At 42.8% G+C, this 23,733-nt stretch overlaps 1 protein-coding gene across 1 annotated transcript in view; it reads left to right on the top strand.

Annotated features, from left to right (window-relative positions):
• Window positions 1-115: 115 nt before the first annotated feature.
• nrp1a (neuropilin 1a) overlaps window positions 116-23,733 on the top strand; it is a gene marked incomplete at both ends in the record, with an annotated part of 59,190 nt that continues 35,572 nt past the window's right edge. The window contains 2 exons of the mRNA XM_083901828.1: window positions 116-318; window positions 17,056-17,237. Coding sequence (XP_083757954.1) covers window positions 116-318; window positions 17,056-17,237 — 385 coding nt within the window. The remainder of the gene's footprint in view (window positions 319-17,055; window positions 17,238-23,733) is intronic.

The raw sequence follows: 23,733 nt of genomic DNA, 5'->3' as shown, positions 1-23,733 counted from the left end.
AACGTTTGATGATTCAGACAGCTCAATAACTGCGGTGACACTGGGATATGTTGACATATTCAGATGAATCGATAACTTCATGGATCGACTCGAACAAGACTTCAGTCTGTATTAAATGTGGTTCTCCTCATTCCGCTGTGCAGATAAATGTGGAGGCAACATCAGAATCTCAGCTGCCAGCTATCTCACGTCGCCCGGATACCCCATGTCGTATCCCCCCTCTCAGAGATGCACATGGGTGATATCGGCGCCTGGCCCTCACCAGCGGATCCTCATCAACTTCAATCCACATTTTGATCTGGAGGACCGGGAGTGCAAGTAAGAGCAACCCAAATTAGTCTTGTATATGCAAAGCAGATGTGGTGATATTTTTTTTTTTTTGGCCTTGCAAAACTCTGTCCCCTGAGGGAGGGCCCAGTCTATTTGGAGTTCATTTTATAGTTTGAAAACTCTGATTGAAATTGTTGGAAAACATTAAATTATTTGATTCTGTAGCCATAATTTCACTGTGCAAATAAAATATAAGAACCATATTTGGCCCTCAGACCTTCCTGCTGTTGTGGAACTATAACATCAGAAGAGGCTGTGCTGAATAACATAATCCAAACATAGGCTGTTCACACTATTACTACCTGAAGATGTGTTATGTACTAGGACTGTGTGCTTGTTTCATGACCCTATGAGTAGAATTGCCTTTGTGTGTGTGTCTGTGTGTGTGTGTAACGCCAGTGCCTTCTTTTCTTGCATGGTATTGCACATGAAACTGCGCCATCTAGTGTCTACTGCCTCTCTGACTTTGTGTTAATGTCATACAGACATGGCACTACATAGGGCAGCAGGAATGTCTCACCCCTGCCATTTGGTTTTGGGATGTAGTCATTTTTTCTTCTTCATTGTAGGATAAAGTAACTGGGGCAAAATTTTGATCGGAATTATACAGTACTTCTGCAGAAGGCGTTGTGCAGAGTATGTGGCCAGAAAGTCACCAATGGCCATTCATTAACTATAGCTGCATTTTATGCTGCGAGAAAGAAAAAGCTAATCTTAATAAGCCATTTACTTTCATATCCACTCATAGAAGCCGATTACTCGAAGAACTGGGAACATGAAAGAACAACTGTCATCATATTTTAATCCACCAATCATTCTGTTAATGCTGGGGTTGGAAACAAGTCAAAGGATTTGCCTTCTCTTGCACTTTTTTTGAACTTTAACTGACAAAATGACGCTTTTCATTTAAATGTCTTTTTCCCCCTTGCCTTATTTGACCTGTAAACCACAAAGCGTGACATCCAGCAAGAGGCTAAGCAGCTAACCTGTTGTCAGATAGATAGTTTAAGCCAGTGAAATTGGAGACCGACAGTAATGTGATGAGCCCACGTGTCCTTTTGGGTGCCCCGAGGTGAGCCTTGCTCGGGCAGACTGCCTCGTTCCGATTGCTTGTCTGTGTGTCAGTGATTGTGTGTGTGAGTGTGTGTGCGTGTGTGTCGGTGCCTTTGCCCTCCTCCTGTCTCAGCTGTTTGTTTACGCTGCAGGGCTTGGGAGAGTACAGGGCTTTGCTGGATCTTGTTACTGTATCCCCCCCTTTCTACCCCAAAAAAAACCCGGGACCTCGCTATTCTTTTGTGTGCCGTGAACTGCTCCTCTATATGGTTGCAACATTTTTTTTTTTTTGACAAGATTTCCAGTTCCACTTAAGGCTTTCTTCACTCATTGTCACAGATTTATGACAGATGGAGTACGGCAGACTGCTCCTTGACACTTGCTCTGGGTCCAGTATCAGCACCAGAGGGAACGTTAAACTGACTAAGAAACAGAAAAAGAGGAAGGGACATGAGGATGGAGGGGGTTGCTGTAACAATGCTTGTGCTAATCAAATTAGTCAGGAATGGATTTCCTGTGTCTAAATACACACACAGAGTAAAAAAAAAAAAAACTCACCCACCGGCTCAAGGAAGGCAGTTTTTTTCTGTCCATGCTGAAAGAAGGCCAGGCTTTGTTTAGTGATCCATCGATATGTCATTTATTATATTATATTAGCTCTGCTCTATCATTTCACAGTCAGATTGCAGATTGCCAGTTAATTAGTTGTTCATAAATTTGTTAGCAAATGAAGTTTGCGTCATCTCTTCCGCTCTCCCTATGTTTTTTTTTTTTTTTTTCTGACATATTTGCATATTAATTACATTTGGTGCAGACGCAGCCTACATGTAATGACAACAGTGACCTCGCCTAATGGTCCCGGCTCTGAAACTTAAGTAAGTCTGTGATTCACACAGACCACTTTGAGATGGCCCAGGAAAACGGGGCCATCCTGACCTACATCTTTTTTTTTTCTTCCTATTTTTAACTTGGTGTGCTGTTTCATTTTTAATGCCGTGGTTTTCATAGAACTTTAGGAATACATTCCGCCCTGGCATGTCTTCACCAATTTTCCCTTTTTCCTCTTTTAATTCCAAATTAAGACGACATGTAACACGAGGGTGTAGGTTATTGTGATAACCGCTGACAGGGCATGTCATCGCTAACTCGATCACGAGCAAGAGAATAGTCACTTATACATCTGCAGACAGTATCGTATGATTTGTTTTGGACACATCAGACTCTCTGTCGCAGCTCCACTCACCACATCTGCCCTTACATAATGGAAACTGATGAGGGCCCGAATGGCTTCCTTATCTGATGGACTGGCAGAGTGGGTGGAGGGGGCCACAATGCATGCTTCAGTGCACTGCCTTGCAATCTAATTAGTGGGCAAATGGAACACACATGCACCACATGTTCCCCCAACATGGCTGTTATCAGCAAACCAAACAAGAAGCACTCAAAGTGGCGCTCCTGAAAAGAAAAACAACCTTCGCTGAGTGGAGTCTGGTCGTGTTGTTGCACGTGTGCACTACCCTGGGCAGGTTTTGTTTGGGGAAGTGCAGAGGCCTGTATCCTGGAGAGTGGAGGAGGAAAACACTTCATCACAGAGATAAGGACACTAAGTGAGCCCTGTGATTCTGAATGCAGAACGTGTTTACCTTTCACGCACCACTGTGGACTTTCACAGAGAGTGGAGTTTCAGGGGCCACCCTCACCGCACTCTCATAGCCAGTGAAGTTTGACAAAAAGGCATAGCCTGCATCAAGGCAAATATTTGAAGTCAATTTGCTCGAAAATCAGTGGAATGAGAAAACTAAGCTGAGGTGAAAAGTGAAGTAAATAGATATGCTTTTGCTGTGCTCACTCCCCCTGAACCCACTCTCTGTTTCCCCACTCTGTGATTAGAGCTATCAGGCTCATCTGGCTGTGGCAGCTCTATTGACTGAAGAAAAAAAATGGGGTTTTAGTTGATTTAAATTCAAGCAAGTGAGAGACACGTTTCTCAGAAAGTGGACTGAGGGGAAATTGATTGCATTTGTAGGGCACCTCCATTGTTCACACGCCGCTGTCCTCCGCGCAAGTCTGAGGAGTTCACTTCAAAAGTAAAGATGGTTTCATCCCCTGCTGCAGGTTGTTTTCTCCACCTCCTCTCCTGCTGACTTGCAGAGGTGAACCAGCTTTCTAAAGATTTGATGCACTCCTGACAATATCATGCATCATTGATAGCATCGTATTTGCTGACCAGACCAAAAAACAGTTCCTGTACTTTTCCAGCACACTGCAATCTAATGTATCCAGCGACTCAGTACGGGCTTCACTGCTTGTTTTGAGAGAAAGGTTCACAAACAGGGAGAGGTATATTGCCCTTCTTTGCTTTTCTCTTCATCTTGATGGTATTTTTTGGACCTCACAGAAATTCCAGTGTGACAGTCTTTGCAGTAGATGAGGGGGGGCTCTGAGATGTATGGCAGGGTGGTACTAAGTAGTAGAGATATTTGAGGAATGTCTTCTCAAGCACTCTTTTGTGGGCAGTATTGTGCAGAAAGTCAGCAAAAGTTTCCCGCCATGGCCATGCTTCGATTGCATCTTTGGATACATTGAGGATGGAATGGGAATTTTCAGACCTGTATGTAGTACAATCTGGGTGTTGCCAGATCACTGAGGATGAATGTAATACCAGGTCAGAACAGGGTCTCAAAAAAAAACACACTTTGTTCTCCTTTTTAATAACGCAGCCCCCTTTTTTTTCATTACCCAATTGCCCCTTTCCACTCCTCTCTCCCACTGTTGAGCCCCTACAGAGTTGCTTGGAAGTCAAACATTGTCTGCTGTGTACCCTCCACAATAGACATCCTGCATGTCCTGGCATTCCTCACCAGCCCTGCACTATGACTAACAGGAGCATGGGAAGGGGGGAGCTGCATAGTTACCCTATTCTAGATCTATAGTTGGCTTCTTCTTTGTCATGTGGAATCCCAGTAACTTCACTCATATGGTAACAGTGTGTAAAAACGTGGGCCACCTGTTCTTAAGAAGTGAGAGTGGACAGAGGTGGCTCTAGGGAAAGGATCCTCTAGGCCACCGTCTCTCTAATTCCCCTGGCTTGTTACCCTTCTACCTGAATACCATGCAGCCATTCCCTCAAAACAGTACAGTGGCACTTCACAGCTGGTGAGCAACTGATTCTTCCCTGCATCTGAAAACAGCTCCTTCTCCCCACTCACTATACTCTCTCACGCTCCCCTGCAAGGCAACCATGGGCAAATAAGGAGAAGTGGGCTGCGTGACCATTTATCAGCCGTTGTCATGGAGGAAAATAAATACGGTTGGAACGCAAGAGGAACCTTTTTTTAACAGGCCCCGGGCTTTTAAAGCAGGGAAGTGCTGTGACCTCGGGGCCTGAGGGGCTGAGGCTTCAGAGTGACATGGATTGTTGGACATACTTATGGGCTGTAAGCGGATGTTTATTTCTGTTGTTGATGTGCAGCTCTCTTTTCAAAGTGTGTGTCACAGAAACATCCATGCCGGCAGAGTTGAAAGTGACGCCGTGCAGCAGAATAATTCACGCCACTTCTTTTAACTACCAGGTCGGACAAAAGCAGCTGAAATTATGCACCTTGTATTTCCCACAGCAAAAGACTCCCACGCCTCGTGACAATGGAAATCAAATTACACTTGAAATTACATAGAATTTGAAAAAAAGTGGCTCAGCTATAGCATCTCAGAGAACAATCCACTTTGAATGTGTCTCGTTTGAACGTCACCGCAATTACACCGAATCTTGTTTTGTCAGCATGGTGAAAACTGTGAAATGAAGTCCTCCTCCATCTCTAAAATTTCTATTTGCAACACATTGTCCTGTTTCCTATCCTAGATAACGTAACTGCTAATGAGGTGAGCGAGCTGTGAAAGCAGATGATAGCCGCAGTGCTTATCAATGTTACGTTTTCACTTTGTTAATTAACCAGAGGGCAAAGAGGACAGGACAGCAGTCAGAGATCCTGCATCAGAGAGCCGTTGACCTTCTCTGTCATTAATCCCTTTTCTTCTTCTTCATTTTGTTCAAAAATACAGGGCTACTCACTAATGAGCAGGATTTAAGTAGGTCTGTGCTCAGTATGTGTGTGTGTGCGTTTGAGTGACCGTCAGGTTGAGGGTCTTTTTTTTTCCCCCCTTCTTCTTCATCTGCCAGTGAAGTGTTTCACCTTGGCTATGGCTTGAAAGGGCAGCCTGATTGAAAAGCTTTCTGGCTGTGGCATCTGCCATCCTCCCCACTGCTCTGTCACCACTTTGATTCATGCACAACCTGACCACAACCGGGAGGCAAGCCACTCTTACCTCACAGCAGGAGGGAGGTCCACTTCACAGTGGAGGAGCAGGGGAAAAAGGCAGGATCAGGGGAGGGATAGGACGAGAGGAAAGAGAAGAGACAAGGCCCACACGTATAAATAACCTGCTGGATTTCAAGCGACGTCACGTATCTGAAGCAGCACAAACACTTCACACAGTCTCACATGTCTTCCAGTTGTGTTTTTCATCTTGATGTGGGAGTTTGCAACTCGTTTGCCAGAGACTAAGTGTCACAAAGCTGTTTCTGGCACACAGCTGATGATGTTTTTCAGGGTTTTCTTTTACTTCTTTTTCTTTCTTGCCCCAAACCAATACAAGCCTCCCTATATGGAAGTTTCTTGTGGCGACCCACACAGCTTAGCGATGTCAGCCTTATGCTCATTTACTTTTTATCCAAAACAGATTGCTAGAGAGGGAGCCGTATGGAGTGAGTCGTGATTAGAGGACAACATTTTGGTAATCTCAGCTCTCTATCTGGACACACATCTACTGTAACTGTAAGACAATTCATACTCATTTTGCTTCCAGCGCCAATGAAAAAGCATTAAACACAGAGGCTGTAATTGAATTATGCGTTTCTGTTTCCAAAGGACAGTTGGCAATAAGTAATCCCCCCTTTCTCTGCCTCATATAATATAATTAGCAACAGGTTTTCCCTCTCTTCTCTTTTTTTCTTTCCATCAAAAGCTGATTTCTCAGTTTATGAGTCTGTTTGGAAAAAAAACAACATGAAGTGATACAGAGGGTGAATGAATGTATGAATAATAATTTGTAGTGTTTATATTTTGGGGCTGCAGAGCAGTTGTCAGAGGTGAATTACTTTCAAAGACTCTTCCAGAGGAGAAATGAAAGAGTAGAGACTCCTTAGTTGAATTGATGAGAGAGTTCTGGACACTTAAATACGGCGTGTCCAGACACGTTTCCTTTCGGTGGTCTAACCTTGAATGGGGCTCATGATTTTGATTGATGTGACTGCAGTCCTACACAGTTTGTTCCCCCCAACGCCCCGGTGCTCACAGTTTCACATGGGGCAGCAGGTGGGTGGAACAGGGGTTCAGTAACCACAGTGTTCTCCACACAAACAATCATGTGATTCCCTAAAGGCTCTCTGGGTAAAGTGAAGTTTGTTTTCAATGTGTAAGTGGGAGGGTAGGTAGGTAGGTAGTAGGAAGTAAAGCAAGGATGCTTCTGTGTCAGCCCTGGATCCCCGGGGTCATTTTCGGTCACTGTGTTTGCACACAGCAGGCTGTCTTAGCCTGCTGGCATTTCTCCACCACTCAACTCAGCCTGATTTGGTCGAGGTGGCAAACGGACAGTGATTGATTGGTCGATACCCCACTGCTCTCTGATTGAGTTAGCACTCTCACAATCCTTTGCTTTGTGTTCTCGTTGCTGGATCTCTCCCCCACTGAATGCACGACATTAGTTGTGGTCTCTTTTTTTTCCATTTCAGCCGTCTTTGCTGTCATTATTTTCTCACGGCTTAATTTATTTTGTTCAATGACAGTAATTGCAGAAAAGGAGTGTAAATTTAGGCTCGCAACAACAGTTTGTGGCATTATCACAGCGGGGTAGTGCTGAACTTGTTGTTAGGAGCCTGTTGTTCTTGTGTGGTGCCTGCACAGGCTTTCCTGTTTGCCCCCCTGCTTGGGATAAGTGACAAGGTGGTTCCTCTCCTTGATGCAAACTAAAATCTCTCAGAGGATTTCACCAGATTGCAATGGGAAATCATACCACTGGACAGACATCCTCCAGGTTGGCAGAAAAGGGGTCTCTTACTGATAGAGTCACCTTGCCCTTCAAGGCAGTGCTGGCGGGCCATCCGGACTTAGATCAGCCAAGCACTAGCACCACGGAAGAGATTCACCGCTTGGCATGTGGCCCTCACAGCATGAACTGCTTGGCTTTCAAAGTGCTGCATCACCGGAAAATCGGAGTTTCTTTGTACACAGCGAGAACAATGCAGCAGTCTGAAATAAAAGAAGGATGCGGTTTTAACCAATAGATGCCGCATCCAGAGGCTGATCCACAGTTGAAGGAAATCTGGCAACAAACGGTCAGCTGGCTGTTGCTGAAAATACATGTCCATTGTAGACAGACCATCCTTATTTAGTTTATTCGCCATCCTTTTTCCTCTTCCTGTGAAGAACCAGGAATAGCCTGTCTTGTCTCTCAAGGTGATTGTGTGGTTTAAGGTCACACATTCTGCTGCTGCCTGTTTGTCCGTGTTGTATACACCAAGGGGGGACTGTCCACAGTCTTTCACAATGCCTTCTCAGGGCCTGTTCAGTCTCACAGCCAAGACGCTGCATGTCCAGCCAGATGACCGGGTCACTGAGCACCCAGCCCAGAACGCTCTATAACCCCCCAACCCCTCATCACAGGCTGCAGGGACGACAAAGAGAAGAAAGAAGAGAGGCTGGTGGGGGGTGAGCGGGGAGGCTGCAGATGGGTTGTTTAATTGAATAATTCCCAGTGCAGTTATTACCACCACTGCCCTCGAGCTTCCTATCCATTGTTGAGCCATGTAAAAAAAAATCTCTCACACAGAGAGTGTGTGTGTGTCACACCACTGAACCTTCACTAGTGTTGACACATGTCTGCCAGCTATACCTCTATCAGCTATGTGCACAATGTCTTTCTTTTGTTTTTTTATTCCTCCACCGCCTTTATCAATCCCTCAACTTACTTGCCTTCAAGCTCTTATTCTATCTTTCTCAGCAGTCAGTCTGTCTTACTTCCTGGCCATTGTACAGAGGAAAGAGAGAGAGAGAGAGGGTTTTGAATGGCACCCAAATCTTCACCTCTATATGACCTCTTCTTCAACTCTGCGCCTTAACTTCCCTTCCTCTTTTGCTCTCCTCCGCTGCTCCTCTCTTTTCTGTGAATGCAGCATGCTCCTCGCACACACACAGCCCATTAAGTGACGGGGAATGTGGCTAACTGCTAACTCACAGCATCAGAAACAGATAGATGACTGCCTGTGTGTGGAGGCAATATATAATGATAATATTGTTGTGGTTATTTATTTATTTTTTAATAATCAGCCCCGATAAAGTCTTGTGGCATTCAATTGGCTAATCCTGGTCTCCTTCAAAGTTCAGTCGGTCACTGTCTCGACGTTGTTTATAACTATCTCCTCATGCTTCCTCCTGTCACATGGTTCCTGTGTACTTGAAATAAAACATCTATGTATATCCTACACATGAAAAGGATGTGCAGTAATAGTAAGTGCCCTGAACGAACCTCAATTTCTTATGCTTTACTCTAATTTGTTCATTTTCAGAGACTGAAAGAGAGGTTTTTTGAGGGAGATTTTCCAGCCTAGTAAACTAACAAATGCTTATGATAATATAACAACCACATCTCTTTGAAATGGCTGGTTTAATTAAATGGAAGTAAGAAGAGTCAGAAAGTTAATATTAGGCAAAATATTTGCTCTTCTCACAATTTATGGTATGAACTGGGTCATAATCATTTGTAAAATGTAACTTTAACGTAAGAGTTTGGGAGACATTGCTCCAATGCAATGCTGCTGTTGGAACCTTTTGAATGGTCACAGTCTAGTCAGGGTTTCTCACTCTTTGTCCTGGGGAGCCACTGTCCTGCATGAAGCAAACACTTCCATAGGTTTCATTTAAAAACAAAATAAACATTTGATGAAAATAATCTATTAACCATTTGAATCAGGTATGTTTGAGCAGGGAAACATCTGAAACATGCAGGACAGTGGCTCCCCTGGACAAAGAGTGAGAAACAATAGTCTAAGTGATGGTTAATAGATTATTTTCATCATTTTTTTATTTTGTTTTTAAATGAAACATATGGAAGTGTTTGCTACAGGTAGAAGGAACACAGTGATGTGTTAAAGCTATCACTAAAATAAAGTATTCTGCATTCTTTAAATGGTGCTCAATGGTTAACATCTGTTGTGAGGCTTCATGCTCCTCAATGATCTACTGTATGGTGCTATGTTGATGCTCAGCAATGAATCATGTGGGAGCCATGCCAAAATTACAACAAGTGTGCCACTCCAAGGTCACGAGCGTTGCCGTGATATTTCAAACTTCACATATTGTGAGCTGAGCTGAGGCCTATGGGTTCTTTGATTTCTGATTTAACAGTAAGTTTGGTTGAAGCCGCTCTCTGCTCCCTCTCTGCAGGGTTTGCACGTATCCCTGCAGGTGTCAAAGAGTGTACGTGAGTGACAAGAGCAGGGACAGGACAATGTGTTTGAAAGACAGTATATATATATATAGGCTCCAGCCCTGTTATGCCACATCGCCCATTTCTCCCAGTGCCCTGTTATTTTTACCCTTGACTTTTGATTGTTGTAAGGACAGGGCATCATCTAAGCCGTGCACCAGACTCCTGTGGAGGACTCTCTCTCTCTTTGCTCACATCTGCCTGCCCCTTTTCTCCTGTGTAATCTAAGATACTCTCAAATGTCAAGGTGGGACAAATGGGGGCCATTCCCTGCTGTAATGGCTCCAGAAATGGGCTGGAATGTTTCTCCTTCTCCACTTCTCCCCTTTGTGTCTCTTTTCTATTTGATTTTATTGCATCGCTTTCTTTCCCTGTATTTTTCAGACTTTTATACCAATTGCTTTCTTTTGTTCATGCTATTTGTGTTCCTGGGATGTTGTTTTAACATGTTTTTTTGAGCATAGGGTGTATACAGTAACTAATCTGTTGCATAACTGCTCTGTTCAAATTCCTGTATAATAAGGCCATTGCTACTATGAAGTGTTTCTTAGAAATGTGCCCTCAGGTTTTGTGGCCTCATTTGCAAAGTCTTACTTTCAGAGCCTCATAATTATCCGCACACTAAGAGAATGATGCCGTATTCTATAATCAATTTCATTTCTGAAGTTCACTTGGTGAATGTGTGTGTTTCCATTTTGCTATGAGCAGTTTTCATATTCATTGTAATTACTCTGCCTGTATTCATGATAAAAAATATATATGGTAGGAAAAAAGAATATGCAGCTGTATTTTTAAATTCTGCTATAGTCTCTTGAATTTTTCACATCAGCAGTGCACCTTAGTGTCTCTATATCTAAGCCCCATGACTTTGCAGTTTCACATTTATTGTCATTTTAGGTTAAATCAGCAGCTAATTTGTATATTATTATCAAATTAGCAGAAGTGGAAGCAGACATGTTGAATGCATCAGATTGAAAGTGAGTTCAGTCAGCTGTTTTAAAAGCAAATGTGTTTCTGACTTGATTATCATTATGTTTGACCAAAGAAAACAAATGGCTAAGTAACAGAAAGCAAATACAGTCGATTTTTCACATTTGTCTGCATAATGGGTCTTAAACTTATCACATTATTGTGACTTTTTTGTCACAACTTGCAGAGAATCCCTGCTTTATTTCTCCCTGTGTCATAAATCTGAATACGGGATTTTTGTACATGTTGCACAAGCTAGGAAAGAAAGATGCAATAATTGAGCCTAAATAGCCAAATTCATTAATTTGATTGTTGGCGACAGCAGACCTCTCAACAGTGTAATTAGGAAAGCTAATGGATGGAGGCATGTTAGATCCATCAATGCTAATGATAATTGCTACTTAGGAAAGCGAATATGCTTCACAAACATGTGGCCGATGCCTTCACAAAATCAGAACCAGCCATGACATCTAAAAATATGACGGAGCTGACTTTTACCGCATGGGGGTGACACCCAAAGAGGCTCACTCAACGGGCACAGCTGGGCTTCTGGGCGGGTATTCCACACCGTTTCATCCATCCTTTTTTAACTTCCATCCATGTGGCAGGGAGATGGCGAGCAAAGCAATCACACCGTTCTCCCTTCACCGAAAAAAGGAACCACTTCTGAACCCGTCAGCCCTGATTGGTCCGTGGTTTATTCCGCTTGGTGGGTTGGCACGTTCTGTGGCTTTCAACTCCTGCAATAAATTTTTTTGCGGATTGATAAGTAGAGACTCATCACTGCAGAGGATGATCGCTTAAAAAAGCTTTCAATTTTTTTTTTCATACCTCACGGTCAAGATTCTGGTTTAATGATGAGGTCTTTTCACTCAATAAAAATCTTAACTAGGGCTATGACTATTAGAGTTAATGTTTCTAGCTGAGAACATTAAAATGTGGACTGGTTTTACTGCCCTCTATTTTGTTCAGTCTTTGTCTTTAAGGGCAATCAGGTGTTTGGGTCATTACAACCGGACTGGCTTCGAGGGAAGAGGGAACTTGTTATTGCAGCTCGGGTTAATGAATGTCACATGCAAGAAGGGGAAGCAGTACAAGAGGAAGAAAGTGGAGAACAGAGTACATTTTATTGCAGTGATATGTCGCCTCTAGGCTCGGAAAGAGTAAGTCTTGTCTCGGGCCCCATTGTACAGACGTTAATGATGTTTTGCCGGAGCCCCAATGACAGTTTGTTAAGCGAGACTCATTTACACATGAAGTCAGCGGGCCGTGGTTTTCTGACAGCTGACAACAAGGTCTTTTTCCCGCTTAAGCCTCCGTGGGCCTCATAAAGTCATGCCGAGCATGTTGTTCAGGCCTCACCTGTGTTACTCAGAGATGTTATGACATGCTGTAGATGACATGTTGTCGAGCAATAGAAATATTAAACTGAACTGTGACAGCCGCAGAAAAAAAAAAGAAAGAAGAGGAAATGCGGGAGAAACACGGCAGGCATTTGTTCTGTGTACAGCTGAATGCTGAAAGAGAGTAATAGCAGAGAAAGAGCTTTTGTTCTGGGGGTTTCCACAGAATGCCTGAGCTTATAAATGAGCTGATTAAGAAATCTAACCAACTGTTTGAGGCTTATACAGTCTGTCATATCGTTATTCCATTGCCTCAGATTGTATTTCTTTTGTAGAGCTATATCAAACAGACATTTATAGAGGGAGGACAGATTATTTCCATGGGAAAGCTTCGGGCAACAGAACTGTTATATTGTTAGGAGCAGCGGTTTGTCGCCTTCTCTTTGGCTTTGCAAAGAGGGCTAATGTTCTCGTTTGACACTAGCGGATTGCTTTCTTTCTGTGCCTGAAGAAAGAAGGCGAGCTAGTACATTTGAATCGGTGAAGCGAAGGTCGTCGAGAATTACATTCACCCCCCACTGCTGCCATGCCTCAACCACCCCCAAACCCATCTCCCTTTTTTTTACCCCTTAATTTCCCCACAGGATTGACAAACTGTTTTCACTATTAGCAGTGTGGTAAGCTGCTCCCTGTATGTGTGTGTGTGTGTGTGTGTGTGTGTGTGTGTGTGTGTGTGTGTGTGTGTGTGTGTGTGTGTGTGTGTGTGTGTGTGTGTGTGTGTGTGTGTGTGTGTGTCAGGCCCACCCAGACCCAAAGCAGACAAGGCGGATAAATAGGTGCATGGCTTAACTGGATTGTATTGTCATGAGCAATAAGAAACACAGCACTTGTAATAAAACATATATTTTAAAAAATCAGTACACGAGCCCCTGAGAAAAAGGAACTTAACAATGCAACAGGACACAGTTTAAAGACAAACGACCGAACAAGTGGAACCACCCTGCGCTTTTAAAGTAGTCCATGTTCATGAAGTTACATAGAGAGATTGTTAACTTTCCTCTGACTGCAAACCCTTTACGGACAAGTCCCCACAGGTGTTTAGAGGAAAGGATTACAGCTACATTTAACACGACTGGCAACAGGAGAGTCCTTCATAGGCGTCAAACTGCCATGCCAAGCGTTTCCCATAATGTCTTCCAGATGATAAGGGCTTGGATAAAGTATGTGGACCCACTGGTGCAGAACTGGTGGACTTCTGGCTGACGCGCTAGTCATTTAGACACAAATGGAGACATTTTGGATGTTTCTTCTTTCTTCGAACGCAGATAGGAACCCCAAGGCAGTTTTCCCTCTTCCATCTGCATCCTGTCTCCCACTGTGCTGCCTTCACGGGGGCCACGCATGCTGATAATGGGCAATAAACAGCTTTTCTGGGGGTGTGATGAGTTGACATGGAGGCAGCAACGAGATGATTTCTCTCTTTGGATGGTGAACAACGAGTCTGTGAGGAAAAACACAATGGAAGCATTAGCTGATTGGCGTCTATTCACACACATGCTTGCATGATTTTATGCTATGCTTTTACGCAATATCCGTAATGCCGTGCATGTACGCACACTTGTATCATGCATATGTTCACACAAACACTTGTCTCGTTCGGCTTCTTCAGCTGTGCTGCAGCTTGCTCTGCTCTCCCTCTTCGTCTCTGTGATGCATCTCAACATCAATTTTTTAGGCGTCTGGCAGCGCTCAGCTTTTGGCAGTTGCAGGGGAGGAGTCAGAGAGCTGCAGAGACAGAGACTCTGAGGTGAATTATAAGTCTGCTGATAGAGCAAAGCAGACTCACAGAAAGATTGATGCTCTCTGTTGTGAGCTGTGAGCTGTGTGCCGAGAGGAGAGGAGAGGAGAGGAGAGGAGAGGAGAGGAGAGGGGTTGCAATCTGAAAACTCTTGCTACGTCTTTTCACATTACTTTTATGCTTCTATATGGGGCTGAATGATTTGGACAACATGTCTAATTGTGACTTTTCTGACATTATTTTCAGTTGTTTGATCAGTGATGTTTTTTTCTTAAAGGGATACTTCACCGATTTGAATGTGGCTTTGTATTGCTAGAAAAGCAGTAGTATTTTTTAGAAAATGTGCTATTCTAGCAATACAAAGCCACATTCAAATCGGTGAAGTATCCCTTTAAGTGAACCTTCTGTTCATTATGTACAGATTCAAAATAAGATTGAGCCTTACTAAATCAGTTACCTTCAAAAATATGAATGACTCATGCTGCAGGAATGAGAAATTGAAGACATGAAATGTTTTCAACATTTGTAATTTGTAAAAAAAAAAAAAAATCTAATTGTATAATTAAATTAATTAAACTTCAGCCTCTGTTTTTTATTCCAGTAACACAAAATAAACTAATTTCAAACTGAAATAAAATTACTTCACTGCAAAAATGACATAAATATTTACCCCGCAACAATACTAGACAATGACATCACTACAGCACAAACATGATGCCTTTTAACTAAATAATGAGTAATCCCCTTGCTGCTTAGTGGCAAATCAGGGGCGGATAACGCTATAAACAACGTGTGAAACTAGTTTTTTTTTTTTTTATTACTATTTACCAAGCTACAGCTGATAAAGTAGCTGAAACAAAGTGGTGCTTGTGAACGCCGAAGCGTCTGAAGTCAGAGCGAAGAGAAATAAGCCAACGACAAAACAATCCAAGCAGGGGATTTTCAGAGAGAGCGACAGAAACGAGATGGACTTAAAAGTGATTCAACTCAAGTGGAGGCAACTGAATATTTTCTCGCCAGTTTGTGATTAATTCTGTAATGCAGCATGAGCCTCTGCGTGGAGTGGAGGAAAAAAAAACCTTCATATCAAGGCTCTCAGATAGTGGTTCAGTTTGTTTTTTTCCTTCCAAAATTCAATCCTAAACCTTTAACCTGAGACACAGACACCCGATGCATGTTGAAAGCTCTACATCACTGTGAAGTAATCTTATCCACTGCATCTTACATGTGGTTTGCTATCATTAAGTGTAAAACAGTGTGTATTTACATTGCACTTTTCTAGTCCTCATGATAGCTGGTTTATAGTTTGACCATACATCAGCATGTAGATTAGTGCAGCTGGGAATCAAACCACTGACCTTCCAGTTGAAAGACATTTGCCCCTGACGTGATTTGTACACACAACCTTCTGATCTGAGTCAGACACGCTACTGTTCCACCACAAGGCCTAAACTGGCTGTGGCAAAATTTTTTGTTTTTTATAAACAGCAGGTGACTCAAACCGTTTTCCTAGAGAAAGGTTAAGACTGCACGTGTGGATACATGTGAGGCCCCACCTGGGCAGCCCACCCTGAGCTATCATTCAAAGTGTAAATCGCCTTTTTGTGCAAAATCCCATGAAGTGGGTTCTAAATTGCTAAGGAGGCCTGATGTTTTGACAGTAATTTGGCAATCACGGTAAAACTGAGAAAATAGGCCCCTTTGCCCAGAGGGCACATACTTTCTGTGTAACAGAGGGAGCATGTGTGTATGTGTGTAATTGAATGTACTCGCTCACCTGTTGCCTGTTTTACTTTAAGTACCTTCAAATTCATTTGCGCACTCAATTTAAGTGTGTGAATAGTCGTGTTTTTTTTGCAGTTGGTGTCTGATGAAGATGGAGGACCAGGACAGCGTTAGATTCTGAGCAGGAAAATGTTCAATAAGTAGCCCGCATAGCTGAAAAGCTGGCGTGAACAGACGTTCCAGGCAATTAGGAACTGTGGAAACCTGAACCTAAATCTGCTTTTAGAAGGGAGCTCGCCTCGTCACTCACAGTCAAAACACAGCACGGAAAAGTCATCTCAATCTTTGTGCAAGAGCACACACACACACACACACACACTCACACAGAGGCACTGGAGTAAAACTAACTCTAGCATGTAATGTTAACTTTTAAAAACTGCCTGAAAACATATACAGTGACAACGACGACCACCCTCACTTTTTTTTTATGATTTTGAGTTTGCCATACTAGATTCCATACTACTATGTGTGTGTGTCTGCGTCATGGCTCCAGTTCCCAGTCCTATTTCAAAAGCTGTTTCCCTGTCCTGCTCCAAAACTCGGCAACGGCTCAATTAAGCGGCTGCTCCTTTTAACAGCCGTGGGTCTGAAATTCCATTTGAATGCGTTTGTTTGAGCGTGTATGTGTGCTTAAACGCTTTACCACTTGCTCTGTCTGATTCGACATACCACTCCTCCAAAGCCAAAGGCCAAAAGAATAATCACATTCGGATTCCATCAACATCCCATAGTGTTGTACAAAGCAGTCACACACATGTTGTGACCGTTGTGTCAGTGTTCTCACAAGGTTAAACAGGACGTATGACTGTTCGGGTTAAGTTCACTAGTTAAAGGCGTTACATAAACCTGATCTCAGCACTGCCGGGAGCAGTTTGTGTGTGTGTTTGTGTGTGTGTGTGTGTGTGTGTGTACATGAGCCAGGTCAATGTAATGAAAGCAATGCCTGCCCACCTGTTCTCCGAGTTTTAACCCGAGACCTCATTAGTACATGGTGTTTTATTTCCACTACATTACCTGCACAATATGTTGTGTGGCTCTGTGTTTTTGTTCTCCTCAGTGTATGAATGTATTTGCTTGAGAGAGTGTGAATATGTTTGTACTTGTATGCAGCGGTATCCTAATTTGCCACTCATGTAATTAGATCCAATAAGCCTTCAATTTGATTTGAACAAACCTAAGTGAACAAAACGGGTGTAACACCACAGTGTGACTGACGCTGCACCTCTTCCTCCTCAGGTATGATTACGTGGAGGTGCGAGATGGTGTGGATGAGAGCGGTCAGCTGGTGGGGAAGTACTGCGGGAAGATTGCCCCCTCCCCGGTCGTTTCTTCGGGAAACCAGCTCTTCATCAAGTTTGTGTCCGACTACGAGACCCACGGAGCAGGTTTCTCCATCCGATATGAGATCTTTAAGACAGGTGGGTGGCCTGACACAGCTGCAGCTTCACTTCAGCCCAGCTGTACAGCACATGACAACAATAGCTCCATGGAACAGAGGAAGCTTGTGCTCTTTGTACTTGAAGATTCATAACCGTTCTGTTTTTCAGTTGTATGAAATTCAATGCAGACGTCATAATTGGAAGAACATTAAAGCTGCAGTAGGCAGGATTGCGAGAAAAAAAAACTGTCAACTGTGCAGACACACACTTTGGGATTGAAATTGTGGGATATGATGATAAAAAATGAACAGATACACTAGTTTTAGATGTGATAGATAGCTGAAGGTATGATGTGTGTCTGTTTCAGGTTATAATCTGACATATTTCCTTTTGTTTACGTTTATTTTTCAATGTATTTCTCACTCAGGTCACTTAATCATTACACTTTTCAATAGTGTTATGGACTAAATGATCAATAACCACCCAACAAAATCCTGCCTACTATACCATTAATGTTTTATTAAAATCCAAATCATTTATTTGACCTCTTACTGTCATTAGTGACTGTGTCGTCACAAATTGTGATTTCTCTTAAGCCAAATCCATCATTATACCAACATAGCAGGATACAATATAAATTCTCATAATGGGGCAATCTCTGTCTAATTTCATGGTTTGTTTGCGATTTAGTCAAAGCACCAGTGCATCAGATTATACGCTCACAATATGGCAGGCAATATGCTCCATTCAGAGCCCATGAATCATACTCCCATATGTTCCGTGATGGTAGCAGTTTGCATCCCATGTGAATTATAGCACAATAAACAAGGGCATCGTCTGCTTTGATTCAACAAATGCTGAATCGAGTGCTTGGTTTGTCATCAGATGGCAAGACAGGACTAGCACAGGACAGAGCATGAACTCGCCATTATAACTAATGACTAACTGGTTGTGGTGCTTATTTAGTTTTCCTTCTTGGACAGTTTTGCCTGGGACACGAAACCCATGTATGTGGAATCAGCATTCAAATCTGATAGAGAACTCTTAATTTGATCAACAACGTTGGCCCAGAATAATGTTTGAAATTGCCTTTCCACACCTTGTATGCTTCTATGCAAGCTTGAACGAGAAGTTTGTCCATTTGGTTGCAAATCAGTGTCAACTGTCATGAATCTCAACATGTGTAGCAGTGCAACAACAAGATTGACAGGTTTGGATGTTAAAAAGCAGGGCTCCTTGTAGACATGGGTGGGATCTGAGTCTTACTCTGCCATCATTGTTGAGATGGAATGTTCTATTTAAAAATTCTGGGATTTTTTTATACTGTCCTCTATGACAATAAATGTGTAATCATTATTGATTAGCACCCACAAAACAGTCTTATAAAAACAATTTGAGCATTTTGTTGTCGGAAACAAGCATTTTAAATAGACATAAGATAGCATATATCACAGGTGTTCCAAAGGATTATATTGTAGCCATTGCTGATCCAAGCTTTAGCGTCTGTAGGGACTTTTCATGTTTCTATTATCCGGTCAATTTGAGGTTCCTCCCTTCAGTGTTCATCCTAAAATAAGATTGTGGCTCATTTAACCTGAGGAATCGTGTATGATAAAGCAACAATTTCCTCAGGAGAAGTCTATCTTATCAGAGCACAGCACAACATGAGGGTGTGCGCCCTTATTGTTTGGCCGCCTTCCTTTGTTTGGACTAAACGAAGCAGGAGGAGGACAACCCATATCTGGAGAGTGGCTCTTAGACAGGTGCCACGGACTCCGGTTTCATTAATTAACCCCAGCAGCTCTCTATGAAATGGCCCCTGTGACCTCAGAGACAAGATGGATGGCCCTGTGAGGTCCCTCCTCTTCTTTTAATCTGGCCTAGAGTGTGTGTGTGTGTGTGTTTGAGCCTTTGTGTGTGTGAACGTGTGTGTTTAAGCTTGTGCGTGTCACCATCACGGTGGGGCAGCTGGTGTAGTGTGGGTCCATTTAGGAGATCAAAGCGGCGCTCCACCCTGACATACACAAACTCATCAGCGCTGCCTCATTCCCCTTCATAGGCCAGTTAAATTTACTGCATTCTTCCTCATTCCAGATCCGTATTTCTCATTTCGTCAATTAGCCTGAGATGATCGTAAATGAGGCATGTTAGTGCCCAGTAGCGATATGGTAAAAGATCCGGAACACACTTGTAGGGAACTAAATGAGGAGAATGTAAGTGTGGATAGAAGAGACAGTCAGGACAAGTTAAAGCTCAATCAGAATTTGGGATTATTTTATGATTATTATTTTATCATTATTTTTGATGGAACCAAAGGCTAAATCCAGGAAGTGTTCCATTTTTTCTGTTTTTTTAGTTGATCCAGACCTTCATAATGCTTTGGCTTTACTCTGCTGCCATGCCAAGAACAACACTCTGAGATTAATTAACAACTCTGTTTGTTGAAGACAGAAAGGGAGATGGGGGGATGGGGGGGATGGGGGGGGGGCAGAAAGAGAGAAACGAAGCTAGTTTATTAGCACAGCTTATCAACAAGCAGGGCATTAGTTGGGAAAACATTGTGTTGGCTAACACGTGTAACGTTAATGATACACAGATGGTCTGATAACAGATAGAGGAACGGGAGGCTCACGTTTGTGAATGCCAATGAAGGGCAATGCAAAAATAATAATAACAATAATAATAATAAAAATTATTATTTAAAAATTAAATTGATAATCAGTGTGATTAAAGGCGTGGAAATCTCTGGAGGTCAAACTTAGGAACTAGTAATTCCTTTCATCCCAGGATTAGCACAAGCAAAGGTCACATGCGAGATAAATATCTACACAAAAAGCAAACTTATGCAAAAACAGACTCAAATCCGGGATCATATGCCAGTGTTTACATATGCCGCTTTACCCATTTAAGCTGTAAACTATGTAAATACGCACACTCTGCAACATGCTGCATTGGCAGCCTTGGCTTTCATGAGCAGCAACCCTGCAAAGTGTCTAATTGGAAGAGAACAGGTTGTTTTGAGGCTCTCTGCGGCCACTTCCACATCACTCTCTAACCCCCTCCGCTCCTCAGTCCCATCCAACCATCTTAATTAGCATGGGCTATTTATTTTATAGCCTGCAAATTGGCAGCCTCGCTCCACTGGCTGAAGTCTGGCAAGAGACAGGAAGCAGTGTGAGGGACAGAGATACAGGAAAGGGATTTATGAGAGATTCAGCAATATGTATAGTATTGTTTATCTTTGTTTGCAGTTACAGATGTTAATGAAATATATAAAAAAAAAAAAAAAAAAAAAATAAAACATGATAATGAGAAGCAGCAAAGACAAACAGCCTGAAAAGTTTGGGAAACCGAGACCATGAAAATGTGGTTGTTCTGCTTATCATCTGATTTAATTTGAAACCCTCGAGTGATTCTGGAAACATCCAACGGTTTTAAGTATAAGCATGCACACACGACATATGTTTTCCTTTAGCAGTGCAGCAGTTTGCTCTGTGCCACATCAAGGCTGCATGGCTGAGGGCCCATTGAAGTGGGCGCAGAGGCAGAGATAGTGCCATTTACACAGCACAGAGGAGCTCATCTTCATCTCCTCGGCCGTAACTCAGCAGAATGACAGACTGCTGGTGGGAGGCCGCCCTTCTTCTCCTTTACACTGAAAAACACCGTCGTTCACACCGAAACCCTGTTTATTGTGTCACCGTAATGTGGGCACATTTTACTCTGAGCACACACCTGTGAAAACACTTTCAAGGTGTATGTTGGGTGGGGCCTAACACAGGGTACATTTTGCTTTCATGGACAGCACGCCCTGACGGCATAGGTCACATCTGGCATGGAGAAGCACTGTCATCACACACGTAGCCCTCATTGAAACCCAAGACAACAAATCTCTTTAAAGAGAGCTGGAGGGAGAGTGCAAACCTCCACCCCAGCCTCCCCCTGTGCTTTCCCCCTGCCCCCGACTCCCAAGAGCACTGTGTCTTCCCGCACTGGATTGAGGGGGAAGTGACGTCCTCTCCACAGTCAACACACTAAATTCCATGTTGGCAGTGCAGTGCCTCAGGGTGTGTGTGTGTGTGTGTGTAATGTAAACCTGTCAGTCTCATCTGTTTGAATGGCTGACAGTTCACAGGCTTCATGGTTAATGTTTGATTTAGTGTTGAAAGAGTTAATTTCCCTCTGGCGATTAATGTCAAAGTCTGTGTGGTGTATAGGTACAGCTTGAAAGAGAAGAGCTGTGGCACAGGAGTTCACTGTTCACTGTTCAGTTCGGGTTATTTATTGTGGTTATTTTTTCAACAGGAAAAAGCTACTGTATATACTGAGATGAAAGAAAATCTGAATTCTCTGTAGTAAACAGAAAAGTGCGTAGGCTGGAGCTAAAGCTTATTGACACCTACTCCTTGGTTATGTCGACAATAACAACACGTTTTAATTTTTTGAAATATTTATTCTAAGGCCAAATTATACATATAAATGTTTTGGGGTGAGGGTTGTTAGGGGTGGAAGGGGGTGGCAACCCTTAAACCCAGACTGAGGAGAGCGCGATAGATGACAATAATGGGAGAGCATGTGAAAAGGCAAGAGAGAGATTTAAAAATGAAAATAGTGAGAGGCTATACTATATACTTTAATGCCTGCTCCCTTGCACATTTTTAGTCTAATGATGAACACCCAGGAAGACTAACAGTTGAATGGCAGCCTTTTCCCTTAATGCTCGAATATATATCATACCGGATTTATCGAGGATTTATAATAAATCTCCAACACTTGCAAAGACTGAAATCAGATCTCCATTAAATATAATTTTACCGGCTCCAGCATGTCCTGTTAAGCAAACTCTAATCAGTCAGAGAGTGAGCAGGGCTGACATTTGTTTACTCCCGCCCCCCCAGAGGAGTAGGGCTTGACATAAAGGGGAGTAAAAAAGAATCCATTACTGTCGGCAGTAAACGTTGCAGCGCCTGGATGGAGGTTGACAATAAATGTGGTGCGTTCAAGGTTAGCTCCTTTTCTCTCTCCTGACTTCCCCTCGTAAATTCAGCTGTTTGTTTAAAAGTAGCGGATGTGTCCGTGGGCACGCTGTGGTCAAGCTTGTGTTTGTGAATGAGTCAGAGTAGACCCGTCATATTTACAAAACCCTTTCTGTTTCCTGTTTTTCGAAAAACCTGCCTTTCTTCCTGTTCCCACTGCCAAGGTGATGAGTCCAACAGGACAGTGTCAGGGAATGAGTGAAGGGGGCAAGGAATTTGCCTTTGTCTAACAGCAGGGACATATTTTCCTCCTGGAGCTCCTTGTCTACAAAGATGTGAGGAAACAAGATACTGTCACCAGAAAAAAGCATGACTGCTATCACTGAATGACTCCCTCACCCAGACATTAGCACAAAGCATACTGGTTGTAGCGAGAGAAGCTGGGGACGAAAGCCCTCCCGTGTCGAGACCCCAGATAAAAGAGATCTGTTGGGTGATTATCTTACCAGTGGGAATGAGCAGAGCGCTCTTTTTTCTCCTGACACTGTGTTTTGTTGTGAGGTCTTCACTCTGTCCTTTTCTTAAAGGGCATGTTGTTGACACAGAGTCACAACATTTGACAATAGTGGAGTCTGCCCTTGGCTCAGACCTTGCTGTAAATTATCTTTTCAACCAAGGCTGACTTTACAAATTGTATAATTTCTGCGTCTGTATCTCTGTATCAGTGCATGTGATAGGAAGAGAGAGGAAAAAGTAGATGATCAGAACTGGTGGAATCAGTGCACTACTCACGCAGCTGTAACATGACATGTGACTAATATTTAGAAAAAAAAGAAATGGTAGCAACCAGTGTTCATTTTGTGTTAGTGGTTCAAAAAATAACATATTGGCACTGAGAGGTCACTGAAGCTGGTAGTGATATATGTCCAAACATCCTTGAATACAGTACATGTTCATATTTTCACATTGTACACAAACAAATGGGATTTTGTCTTAAAATTAAAATGTGTAACAAATATATAGATAGAAGATTAAATGCACATATTAAATATATTTAAACAACTGTACAAGAAGGAATAAAGTATCATAATCAAATATATATACAATATTACAATAAAGTGTAAAAAAAAAAACAGTTAACTAAAATCTCGATACTGATGAAATAGTTTGGATAAAGTGCAACAACTCAAAACCCATGCTTCTCCGCATGCCTGTTCATCGTTTGGAGTTTCACAGTGAACCGTTTCCTAAGGTGGACTCTGTTCTGGCCAACTGCTGAGCTGAGATAAGCGTCAAGGTGGAGGCTGTCGAAAGCGATGAGGAATCAGAGTTTTGAGCCAATTTCCACGGGAAATTCAACACACCAAACTAAATTGCACCAATACTGTAGCTGTCCAGAGCACTCAGGAACCACGGGCACCTATTTTAAAAGAAGTATCTTGCATTTGTAGTTTTCTGCCCCCCAACCACCCCAAAAACTGGCTGACATTTCTGTATAATATGGCATGGTGAAGTGCCGAATGGCAGCATCCGTCCACCCTCTCATCCCAGGGAATGCT

Source organism: Microchirus variegatus, assembly GCF_963457635.1.
Source record: "Microchirus variegatus genome assembly, chromosome: 15".
In the NCBI taxonomy this organism is placed as follows: Eukaryota; Metazoa; Chordata; class Actinopteri; order Pleuronectiformes; family Soleidae; genus Microchirus; species Microchirus variegatus.
Note: the sequence above shows the minus strand (reverse complement) of the source record. Positions and strands in the feature narration are given on the sequence as shown.